The sequence below is a fragment of the Scyliorhinus canicula genome, chromosome 10 (genome assembly GCF_902713615.1).
Source record: "Scyliorhinus canicula chromosome 10, sScyCan1.1, whole genome shotgun sequence".
Classification (NCBI taxonomy): domain Eukaryota; kingdom Metazoa; phylum Chordata; class Chondrichthyes; order Carcharhiniformes; family Scyliorhinidae; genus Scyliorhinus; species Scyliorhinus canicula.
This window is the reverse complement of record NC_052155.1, coordinates 147,406,105-147,418,767: the sequence shown is the minus strand read 5'-3', so window position 1 is coordinate 147,418,767 and position 12,663 is coordinate 147,406,105. Positions and strand designations below refer to the sequence as shown.

Here is a 12,663-nt window from a genome sequence, read left to right as displayed (position 1 = left end):
AAAACAGTAGCCCCCCCCTCCCAAGTACAAAAGCAATAAATTAACAAAAATAATGAGCATGAAACCACACACCCATCCCCCATAGCGAACAAGTAACCACCCCACCCATCCCACCCCCGGGTTGCTGCTGAAGTTGACCACCCCCTAATGCTCCGCCAGGAAGTCTAGAAACGGCTGCCATCGCCGGAAGAACCCTTGCACCGACCCCCTTAGGGCAAACTTGACCCTCTCCAGTTTGATGAACCCAGCCATGTCGTTGATCCAGGATTCCGCGCTTGGGGGCTTCGCATCCTTCTACTGTAAAAGAAGACTGCGTCGGGCTACCAGGGATGCAAAGGCCAGAATACCGGCCTCTTTCGCCTCCTGCACTCCCTGCTCCGATGCTACCCCGAAAATTACGAGCCCCCAGCCCGGCTCCACCCTGGAGCCAACCACCCTTGACAAGGTCCCCGCAACACCCCCCCCCCCCCCCCCAAAAGCCCTCCAACGCAGGACACGCCCAGAACATGTGGGTGTGTGGTTTGCTGGGCTCCCCGAACACCTGCCACATCTGTCCTCTCCCCCAAAGAGCCGGCTCAGCCTTGTCCCAGTCATATGCGCCCTATGCAGCACCTTTAGTTGGATTAAACTAAGCCGCGCGCAGGAGGAGGAGGAATTCACCCTCCCAAAAGCATCCGCCCACGTCCCCTCATCGATCTCCTCTCCCAGCTCCTCCTCCCAATTCTCTTTCAGCTCTTCCACCAAGGCCTCCTACACCTCCTGCATCACTTGGTAGATTGCCGAGACCCTCCCTTCACCGACCCATGTACCCGAGAGCACCCTGTCCTGAACCCCCTTTGGCGGCAACAGTGGAAACTCCGCCACCTGCCGCCTAACAAACGCCCTAATCTGCAAATACCTGAAGGTATTCCCCGGGGGGAGACCCCACCTCCCCTCCAACTCCTCTAAGGTCGCAAACTTCCCATCGAGAAAGAGGTCCCCCATCCGCCTGATGCCTGCCCTGTGCCAGCTCAAAAACCCTCCGTCCATCCTCCCTGGTACAAACCGGTGGTTTCCCCGTATCGGGGACCAAACTGAAGCCTTCACCTCCCCCGTATGCCGCCTCCACTGCCCCCAGATTTTTAGGGTAGCCACTACTACCGGACTCGTAGAATACCTTGCTGGGGGAAGCGGCAACGGCACTGTCACCAGCGCCTCTAAGCTCGTGCCCTCACAGGACGCTGCCTTCAACCTCTTCTATGCCCCCCCCCCCCCCCCCACCTCCATCACCCACCTACGAATCAATGCCACGTTCGCAGCCCAGTAGTATCCACACAGGTTGGGCAGCGCCAACCCGCCCACTTCCCTACCCCGCTCCAGGAATACCCTCCTCACCCTCGGGGTCTTCTGCACCCACACAAACCCCGTAATACTCCTACTGACCCTCCTGAAAAAAGCCTTCGGGATCATGATGGGTGGACACTGGAACAGGAACAGAAACCTCTGGAGCACCGTCATTTTGACCGACTGGACCCTGCCCGCTAGGGAGAGTGGCAACACATCGCACCTCCTAAACCCCTGCTCCACCAGCTTCGTAAAGTTGAGCCTATGCAGGGCCCCCCAGCTCCTGGCTATCTGGACCCTCAGGTATCTGAAGCACCTCTCTGCCCTTTTCAGCGGAAGCTCCCCTATCTCTCCCTCCTGGTCCCCCGAATGCACCACGCACAGCTCACTGTCCCCCCCCCCCCCCCCCCCCCCCCCCCCCGGCCCCCTGGGCACTATCCCCCTCCAGTTCCTCGATTCCCTCAGCGCCAATGCCAGGGGTTCGATCGCCAATGCAAACAGCAGAGGAGACAGGGGGCACCCCTGCCTCGTCCCCTGGTACAGCCGAATGTTCTCTGACCTCCTCCCATTCGTCACCACACTCGCCACCGGGGCATCATACAACAACCTCACCCACCTAATAAATCCCTCACCAAACCCGAACCTCTTCAAAACCTCCCAAAGGTATCTCCACTCCACCCTGTCAAAGGCCTTCTCCGCATCCATCAACGCCACTATCTCCGCCTGCCCGTCCACCCCGGCATCATTATGACATTGAGAAGCCTCCACACATTAGCGTTCAACTGCCTCCCCTTCACAAAACCCGTTTGATCCTCGTGAATAACCTGCGGCACCACGTCCGACACCCTCCTGGCCAATATGTTGGCCAGCAGTTTCGCATCCACATTGAGGAGCGAAATCGGCCTAGGTGATCCACACTGAAGGGGTCCTTATCCCGCTTCAGAATCAATGAGATTAACGCCCTGGACATCGTCGGGGCAAAGCCCCCCCCCTCCCTTGCCTCATTTGAGGTCCTCACTAGCAGCGTGCCCAGCAGGTCTGAAAACTTCTTATAAAATTCAACCAGGAACCCTTCGGGTCCCGGTGCGTTCCCTGACTGCATGCTCCTCATCGCATTAACCAGCTCCTCCAGCTCAACTGGCACCCCCAGACCCTCCACCTGCTCCTCCTCCACTCTCAGGAACTCCTATCAAGTGCATTTTAAAAACACAATCCTGGCATTATTTTTGTACTTCAGAGCTAGCTACTGCGATGGGAGATTAAAGGGTCCTCCAAAACCATGTGCTGGAAACCAAGGTACACAGATCACAGTAAGTGCCTCTTCAATATGTTAATTCCAATTTTATATTCTTCTTGATTAAATGTTAAAACTAGCAGATAAGCAATGTGGTTCCTCCCTGGAACTTTAAAACCACTTGCTGCCCTATTTACAGCCTCCCTTTCCTTTCCAAAGTCTTGTGCTTACCTCTCAAATCCATGTCTTTTTTTCTCTCAACGGTTCATTTTAATCCCCCAGGGAAGTTTTATTGTCTGTCACAGCACGGAATTAGGCCTAATCAGTCACAAATTATATCCTTCCAGCTTGTCTCTGCAGCCATTAACAGAGTCAACCACACCATCCATATACATCAACTCTTCTAATATCATGCTGAGTTGGATTGCTGTTGTTTAGTTCTTTTTAAAATCTATTTAATTGTAACTAGGGCATCTATTATTCCATTAGCAAAGGAAGTTGGATGGAGTGCAAAATGGACTGATTGTTTTCACCCAGGAGAATGTATTTGGCACCACATTATATCACTTGTGTATAGAACCTTTATAAACAAAATAAAGTTCTGCTATTCCACAAGAAGTCTTACAACACCAGGTTAAAGTCCAACATGTTTGTTTCAAACACTAGTTTTCGGAGCACTACTCCTTCCTCAGGTGAATGAAGAGGTTTGTTCCAGAACCATATATATAGACAAATTCAAAGATGCCAGACAATGCTTAGAATGCGAGCATTTGCAGGTAATTGAATCTTTACAATCCAGAGATAGGGGTAACCCCAGGTTAAAGAGGTGTGAATTGTCTCAAGACAGGACAGTTGGTAGGATTTTACAAGCCCAGGCCAGATGGTGGGGGATGAATGTAATGCGACATGAATCCCAGGTCCCGGTTGAGGCCGTACTCACGTGTGCGGAACTTGGCTATAAGTTTCGATAAGTCTCAAGTTGAGACAGGGGGTTCAATAATGAGAGGGGATTTTAACACAGTGCTGGACCCAGCACTCGACTGCTCTAGGTCCAGGACGGGTAGGAGGCCGGCGGCGGCCAAAGTGCTGAGGGGGTTCATGGACCAGATGGGAGGGGTGGATCCTTGGAGATTCATGAGGCCGGGGTTAGGGAATTCTCGTTCTTCTCTCGTGTCCACAAGGCTTACTCCCGGATTGACTTTTTTGTTTTGAGTAGGGCGTTGATTTTGAGGGTGGAAGGTGCGGAATACTCGGCGATAGCCATTTCAGACCACGCTCCGCATTGGGTGGACCTTGAGTTGGGGGAGGGGAGGGACCAACGGCCGATGTGGCGGTTAGAGGTGGGGCTGCTGTCGGACGAGGGCGTGTGTGGGCGGGTCCGGAGGTGTATAGAAGGGTATCTAGAAATTAACGATAACAGGGAGGTGCAGGTGGGGGTGGTCTGGGAGGCGCTGAAGGCGGTGGTTAGTGGGGAGCTGATCTCCATCAGGGCACATAGGGAGAGGGGGGAGAAGAGAGAGAGGGAGAGGCTGGTGGAAGAGATGGTGAGGGTGGAACAGGAGGTACGCGGAGGTCCCGGAGGAAGAGCTGCTGAGGAAGCGTCGTAGCCTCCAAGCGGAGTTCGATATATTGACCACCAGGAAGGCGGAGGCGCAGTGGAGGAGGGCGCAGGGGGCGGTATACGAATATGGAGAAAAGGCGAGTCGGATGCTGGCGCACCAGCTCCGGAAGCAGGAGGCGGCTAGGGAGATGGGGGGAGTTGGGGATGGAGGAGGGAGTCTGGTGTGAGGGGCATCAATGGGGTGTTTAGGACCTTTTATGAGGAACTATACCGGTCAGTGCCCCCAGTGGAGGAGGGAGGGATGGATCGCTTTCTGGGCAAGCTAAGGTTTCTGAGAGTAGAGGAGGAGCAGGTGGGGGGGGTTGGGGGCACCAGTTGGGTTGGAGGAGCTGGTTAACACGATGGGAAGCATGCAGACAGGGAAGGCACTGGGGCCCGATGGGTTCCCGGTTGAATTCTATAAGAAGTTTTCAGACCTGCTGGGCCCGCTGCTGGTGAGGACCTTTAATGAGGCAAGGGAGGGGGGCGCTTTGCCCCCGACGATGTCTAGGGCGCTGATCTCACTGATTCTGAAGCGGGATAAGGATCCCCTTCAGTGTGGGTCATATAGACCGATTTCGCTCCTGAATGTTGACGCGAAACTGCTAGCAAAGATATTGGCCAGGAGGGTGGAGGACGTTGTGCCGCGGGTCATACAAGAGGATCAAACGGGTTTTGTGAAGGGGAGGCAGTTGAATGTTAATGTACGGAGGCTTCTGAATGTCATAATGATGCCGGCAGTGGATGGAGAGGCGGAGATAGTGGCGGCGATGGACGCGGAGAAGGCCTTTGATAGGGTGGAGTGGTGTTACCTTTGGGAGGTGTTGAAAAGGTTCAGGTTTGGAGAGGGATTTATTAGGTGGGTGAGGCTGCTGTATGAAGCCCCGGTGCCGAGTGTGGTTACGAATGGGAGGAGGTCGGAGTATTTGTGTCTGTAGCGGGGGACGAGGAACTCCCTCATCCAAGTCATTAATGAAAATTACAAACAGCAGAGGACCCAGAACTGATTCCTGTAGTACGCCACTGGTAACTGGGCTCCAGGCTGAATATTTGCAATCCACCACCACTCTCACTTCTATCAGTTAGCCAGTTTGTTATCCAACTGCCAAATTTCCCACTATCCCATGCCTCCTTACTTTCTGCAGAAGTTGACCATGGGGAACTTTATCAAATGCCTTACTAAAATCCATATACATTACATCCACTGCCTTACCTTCATCCACATGCTTGGTCAACTCCTCAAAGACTTCAATAAGACTTGAGGCAAGACCAACCCCTCACACATCCGTGCTGACTATCCCTAATCAAGCAGTGTCTTTCCAGATGCTCAGAAATCCTATCCCTCAGTACCCTTTCCATTACTTTGCCTACCACCGAAGTAAGACTAACTGGCCTGTAATTCCTTGGGTTATTCCCCATTCCCTTTTTTTGAACAGGGGCACGACATTCGTCACTCTCCAATCCCCTGGTACCACCGCTGTTGACAGTGAGGACGAAAAGATCATTGCCAACGGCTCTGCAATTTCATCTCTTGCTTCCCATAGAATCCTTGGATATATCCTGTCAGGCCCGGGGGACTTGTCTATCCTCATGTTTTTCAAAATGCACAACACATCTTCCTTCCTTCCTAAATACCATCTCCTCGAGCTTACCAGTCTGTTTCACACTGTCCTCTCCAACAATATGGCCCCTCTCATTCGTAAATACTGAAGAAAAGTACTCGTTCAAGACCTCTCCTATCTCTTCAGACTCAATACACAATCTCCCACTACTGTCCTTGATCGGGCCTACCCTCTCTCTAGTCATTCTCCTATTTCTCACATGTGTAAAAGACCTTGGTGTTTCCTTGATCCTACTCGCCAAAGATTTTTCATGCCCTCTCTTAGCTCTCCTAATTGCTTTCTTCAGTTCCCTCCTGGCTATCTTGTATCCCTCCAGCACCCTGTCTGAACCTTGTTTCCTCAGCCTCACATAAGTATCCTTCTTCCTCTTAACAAGACATTCAACCTCTCTTGTCAACCATGGTTCCCTCACTTGACCATCTCTTCCCTGCCTGACAGGGACATACATATCAAGGACACGTAGTATCTGTTGCTTCACCATGTTCCACATTTCAATTGTGTCCTTCCCTGACAGCCTATGTTCCCAACTTATGCACTTCAGTTCTTGTCTGACAGCATTGTATTTACCCTTCCCCCAATTGTAAACCTTACCCTGTTGCACGCACCTATCCCTCTCCATTACTAAAGTGAAAGTCACAGAAGTGTGGTCACTTTCTCCAAATGCTCCCCCACTAACAAATCTCTCACTTGCCCTGGTTCATTACCAAGTTCCAAATTCAATATGGCCTCCCCTCTGGTCGGACAATCTACATACTGTGTTAGAAAAGCTTCCTGGACACACTGCACAAACACCATCCCATCCAAACTAATTGATCTAATGAGCTTCCACTCAATGTTTGGGAAGTTGAAGTTACCCATGACTACTACCCTGTGACTTCTGCACCTTTCCAAAATCTGTTCCTCCACATCTCTGCTGCTATTGGGGGGCCTATAGAAAACTCCCAACAAGGTGACTGCTCCTTTCCTATTTCTGACTTCAACCCATACTACCTCAGTAGGCAGATCCTCCTCGAACTGCCTTTCTGCAGCTGTTATACTATCTCTAATTAACAATACAACCCCCCCCCCCCCCCCACCTCTTTTGCCACCCTCCCTAATCTTGTCGAAACATCTATAACCAGGAACCTCCAACAACCATTTCTGCCCCTCTTCTATCCAGGTTTCCGTGATGGCCACTGCATCGTTGTCCCAAGTACTGATTCAGGCCTTATCCCGACTATCTAGGGAACCCCTTCCAGACCTTTCGTGCCAAGTCCCTAACCTGTAGATATCTGAACTCACTGCCCCTCGGCAGCTCTACCCTCTCCCTCAGCTCCTCCAGACTGGCGAACCCTTCCTCCAAATACAATCCCTCACCTTGACCAGCCCCGCTTCCCTCCAACTCCTGTATACACTATCTATCTCCCCTGGCTTAAACCCATGATTCTCACAGCGGCATTAGCACCGACACCCCTTCCACCCTAAAATGTCTCCTCAGCTGATTCAATATCTTCACCGTGGACTGCACCACTGGGCTCCCTGAATACCTACTCTGAGCCATTGGCAATGCTGCTGTCACCATAGCCCTCAAACTAGACCCCTTACAAGATTCCTCCTCCATCCTAACCCAGTCTAACCCTTCTCCTTCCCACCAGAGCCACACCTTGTCCGATTGCCGCCCAATAATAGTGAAGCAAGTTCGGCAACGCCAACCTCCCCTGCTGCCTCTGCCTCTGTAGCAGGGTCCTCCCCACCCTCGGCACCTTCCCCTCCCATACAAAGTCAGAGATGAGTGTGTCCACTTTCCGATAAAAGGCCTTTGGCATAAAGATCGGGAGAGCCTGAAAGATAAACAAGAACCACGGAAGAATATTCATTTTCACCACTTGGACTTTCCCCGCCAATGTTAAGTGCAGTGTATCCCACCTCTTAAGATCCTCCCTGGCCTCCTCCACCAGATTTGTTAAGTTCCACTTATGGAGCCCCACTTATGGTGCCCCGTCCGTTTCCTCGCTACCTGAATCCCCAAGTACCTAAACCTATCCCTCGCTACCGTAAATGGCACCCGCTAAATTAGCCCGCTGTGCCAGCTCATTCACCGGGAATATCTCGCTTTTCCTTACATTCAGTTTGTATCCTGAGAACCCTCCAAACCTCCCCAACTTAATCCTTCCCATACTCTCCAACCAATCCTAAACATACAGCAAGAGGTCATCGGCATAGAGCAACAACCGATGCTCCCTCTATTCCCTCATTATCCCCTGCCACTCTGCCAACCCCCTGCGAGCCATCGCCAATGGCCCTATGGCCAGCGCAAACAGCAGCGGCGACAGCGGGCACCCCTGCCTCGTACCCCTGTGTAAGTCAAAGCTTCGTGAGCTCATATCATTCGTCCTCACCCTTGCTCTTGGTGCAACCGCACCCATGCCACAAATCTTGTCCCAAACCTTCCAAAAACTTCGAACAAGTACCGCCATGCCACCCGATCAAATGCTTTCTCCGTGTCCATGGACACCACCAACACAGTTTTATACTTAGTTGCAAAGTTACCACATTGCACAGTTACAAAGTTATCAAATTGTACGCATTCACCTCCGAGCCCAACAATCACAGTTTTAGTCTGTGTCTATTTATCCTATTTTGGGTTGTGGCTATTGTAAACTCAGATGAATGCCCACCACCTACATATAATTAAACACAATTACAGAGCTTATATTTATATAGTGCTTTCACGAACTTCACGATGTTCCGAAGCACTTTACAATCAATGGAATATGTTTTGAAGTGTAGCCTCCGTTATTGGGGAATGTCTGTTTGAAATTATATGAGGGATGGAATTTATAAGAGCCGGAATAGAGTTTAGTCCCTTGAGTCCATAATTAGATCATAGCTAAACTAATTTTCAAATCCTTTGACCTGTCTTTGACTTATATGCCTTGATGGTCTTGGTCAAAGCAAGAAACATATACTGTTGTTTGTAGGTGCTGTGGCTCTGTAGTGGCCTTCGTTCTGCTTGAGCCCTGAATTTTCTTGAGTGCAGTGCTTCTGATGTTAACATCTGCTTTCAGGTGGAAGATCTTTTCTATAATATTGTCACACGAAGAAAGGCTTTGAAAAATCCAAGTGACGAGTATTCCAGAATCGTGGAAGTTATGAGCAGGTAGATGAAGTTTTAAAAACATCTATTATTCTTGTTGTCTACATTTATGATCTGCAACTCTTTGGTTGCTTGAACAAGAGGAATATTGGAGGGGATAAGGAAGGAGGGACAGAGTGGGATTAGATTAGACTTGAGTATGAGAGCAAAACATTGATGGAGACTAAACTGACTGAATGGTCTTCATCTGCAGTTGAACCTTTGAAACATTTGAACTTTTGAAACGTTAAAATAATACTTGTATCTATAAACTGACTAAATGTGCTAAGTAAATGGAGGTTGAATGGGAGTACTGGAGTGCCTGCTTAAGACCATAAGACATAGGAGCAAAATTAGGCCACTTGGCCCATCGAGTCTGCTCTGCCATTTAATCAAGGCTGCTACTTTTTTCATCCCCATTCTCCAGCCTTCTCCCCATGATCCCTGATCCACTTATTAATCAAGAACCTGTCTATCTTTGTTTTAAAGACACTCAGTGACTTGGCCTCCACAGCCTTCAGCGGCAAAGAATTCCACAGATTCACCACCCTCTGACTGAAGAAATCCTTCTTCGTCTCTGTTTTAAACGATTGTCACTTTAGTCTGAGATTGTGTCCTCTGCTTTAGGTTTTCCTACAAGTGCAAACATCCTATCCACGTCCACTCTATCCAGGCCTCGCAGTATCCTATGAGTTTCAATAAGATCCCCACTCATCTTTCTAAACTCCAACAAGTACGGACCCAGAGTCCTCGACCGTTCTTCATATGACAAGCCCTTCATTCTTATGAACCTCCTCTGGACTCTTTCCAAGGCCAGCACATCCTTCCTTAGATACGGGGCCCAAACTTGCTCACAATATGCCAAATGGGGTCTGACCAGAGCCTTATTTAGCCTCAGAAGTACATCCCTGCTCTTGTATTCTATCCCTCTCAACATGAATGCTAACATTGCATTTGTCTTCCTAACTGCTGACTGAACCTGCACGTTAATCTTGAGAGAATCATAAATAAGGACTCCCAAGCCCCTTTGTGCTTCTGATTTCCTAATCATTTCCCAATTTAGAAAATTAGTGTGCCTCCATTTCTCCTTCCAAAGTGCATAACCTCACACTTTTCCACATTGTATTCCATCTGCCACGACTCTCCTAGCTGTCCAAGTCCTTCTGCAGCCCGCCTGGTTCCTCAATACTACCTTTCCCTCTACAGATCTTTGTGTTATCTGAAAACTTAGCAATAGTACCTTCAGTTCCTTCTTCTAGGCAATGAACATATACTGTGAAAAGTTGTAGTCCCAGCACACACCTCTGAGGCACACCACTAGTCACGGCTGCCATCCTGAAAAAGAACAAGAACAAAGAAAAGTACAGCACAGGAATAGGCCCTTCGGCCCTCCAAGCCTGCGCCGACCATGCTGCCCATCTAAACTAAAATCTTCTACACTTCCGGGGTCCATAATCCCTCTATTCCCATCCTTTTAAAAAAAAAAATAAATAAATTTAGAGTACCCATTTAATTTTTTCCAATTAAGGGGCAATTTAGTGTGGCCAATCCACCTAGCCTGCACATCTTTGGGTTGTGGGGGCGAAACCTACACAAACACGGGGAGAATGTGAAAATTCCACTCAGACAGTGACCCAGAGCCGGGATTGAACCTGGGACCTCGGCTCAGTGAGGCAGCAGGGCTAACCCACTGCGCCACCGTGCTGCCCTTCTCTATTCCCATCCTATTCATGTATTTGTCAAGATGCCCCTTAAACGTTACTATTCTAAAAAGACCCCTTTATCCCCACTCTCTGCCTTCTGCCAGTCTGCCAATCCTCTATCCATGCCAGGATCTTACCCTTAACACCATGGACTCTTAACTCATTTAACAGTCTCCCATACGGCACCTTGTCAAAGGCCTTCTGTAAATCTAAATAAATCACATCCACTGGCTCTCCTTTGCCTAACGCCCTTGTTAGTTCCTCAAAGAACTCAAACAAATTTGTCAGACATGGCCTGAACTTGACAAAGCCGTGAGTAGCACGGTGGCGCAGTGGTTGGCACAGCTGTCTCACGGCGCCGAGGCCACAGGTTCGATCCCAGCTCTGGATCACTGTCTGTGTGGAGTTTGCACATTCTCCCCGTGTTTGCGTGGTTTCGCCCCCACAGCCCAAAGATGTGTAGGGTAGGTGGATTGGCCACGCTAAATTGCCCCTTAATTGTAAAAAATGAATTGGGCACTCTAAATTATAAAAAGAAAACTTGGCGAAGTCATGCTGACTCGGTTCTATTTTATCATGCACTTCCAAGTACTCCATAATTTCATCTTCAATAATGGACTGTTAAATCTCACCAATGACCGAAGCCAGGCTAACCAACCTATAATTTTCCGTCTTCTGCCTCCCTCCGTTCTTAAACAGCAGTGTTGCATTAGCCACTTTCCAGTCCTCTGGGACCCTCCTTGCCTCCACTGATTCCTGAAAGATCACCACCAATACCTTCACAATCTCCTCAGCTATCACTTTTAGAACTCTGGGGTGTAGTCCAGGGTTCTAAAGGGTAAAGAAGGGAAAAGATGTTAAACTTGATTATTTAACTGACAATATACCTGCACTGCGACTTTTTTTGTTAAAAATTGCTTACATTTACATGAAACTCTTGAGTAATTTCAACCTTCAGATACTGATGAGTTGAAATCACATAAAAATTGTAAAAGTTTTACCCAACCCCAGTCTGTCACTTCCAAGTTTAACAGAGATGGAACAAAAGTCAGGGAACCAACCCATCCCAGGGGACATATTGTCCTTTTTAAGTATTATAATCCAGCTGGAAACCTTAGTTTAAACCTGCCTTGCATGTTTAAAAACATCACTAGAAGGTTTATTTTTAATTCTTTCATGAGATGTGGAAGCTGTAGTCTTGGCCAGCATTTGGTGCCTATCCTTAATTGCCCTTGAGGAAGTGTTTAGCTGTTGTCTGGAACTACTGTGGTTTGACTTTTCAGTAGTGGGTTTGGTACCATTGAATGGAATACTCGGCCATTTCAAAAGGAAGTTAAGAGTCAACCACATTGCTGTGGGTCTGGGAGTCACATGTTGGCCGGACAAGGCAAGGATGGCAAATTTCTTTCCCTGAAGTCATTGGCGACCCAGATTCGTTTTTACAACAATAGTTGCATGCTTACCATTGTTGAGACTTTCAATTCCATATTTATTGATTAATTGAATTTAAGTTGTACTAGTGGACGGATTTGAACATGTATCTAAAGAACATTAGCCTGGGCCTCAGAATGTCTAGCTCAGTGATATTACCACTACTCCACCATCCCTCCAGGTTTTCCCAGAGTGGCTCAAGGGAGGAGAGGACAGCTTTGAGGAGATGGTAAATGCCCATCATTGCTTGTGGACTTATTTGCCACCCTAAGTTTATTGCCTCTGGACACCGCCACTTTCTTTGCGATCCTACCTTTTTGGGTCAAGTTTCCATGCTGACAGCCTCACTTGGAGCGTTCTCCACCCCACAGGGAGCCATGCCTGTCAGTTAGAATGTGGGGCCAACTAAAACCACGCTCACCTACCATTTAAAAAAAATATATAAATTTAAAGTACTCCATTCCAATTAAGAGGCAATTTAGCGTGGCCTATCCACCTATCCTGCACATCATTTGGGTTGCGGGGGCGAACGAAACACAAGCAAACACTGGGAGAATGTGCAAACACCACGCGGACAGTGACCTAGGGCCGGGATCAAACCTGGGATCTCAGCCCGTGAGGCAGCAGTGCAAACC

The 12,663-nt window shown here is 49.0% G+C and overlaps 1 protein-coding gene across 1 annotated transcript in view; it reads left to right on the top strand.

Annotated features, from left to right (window-relative positions):
* Positions 1–12,663, top strand: part of mlh1 (mutL homolog 1, colon cancer, nonpolyposis type 2 (E. coli)) — a 95,588-nt gene that overhangs the window by 15,990 nt on the left and 66,935 nt on the right. Inside the window, exons 5-6 of the mRNA XM_038809840.1 lie at positions 2,561–2,633; positions 8,827–8,918. Of these exons, the coding sequence (XP_038665768.1) occupies positions 2,561–2,633; positions 8,827–8,918 (165 nt within the window). The remainder of the gene's footprint in view (positions 1–2,560; positions 2,634–8,826; positions 8,919–12,663) is intronic.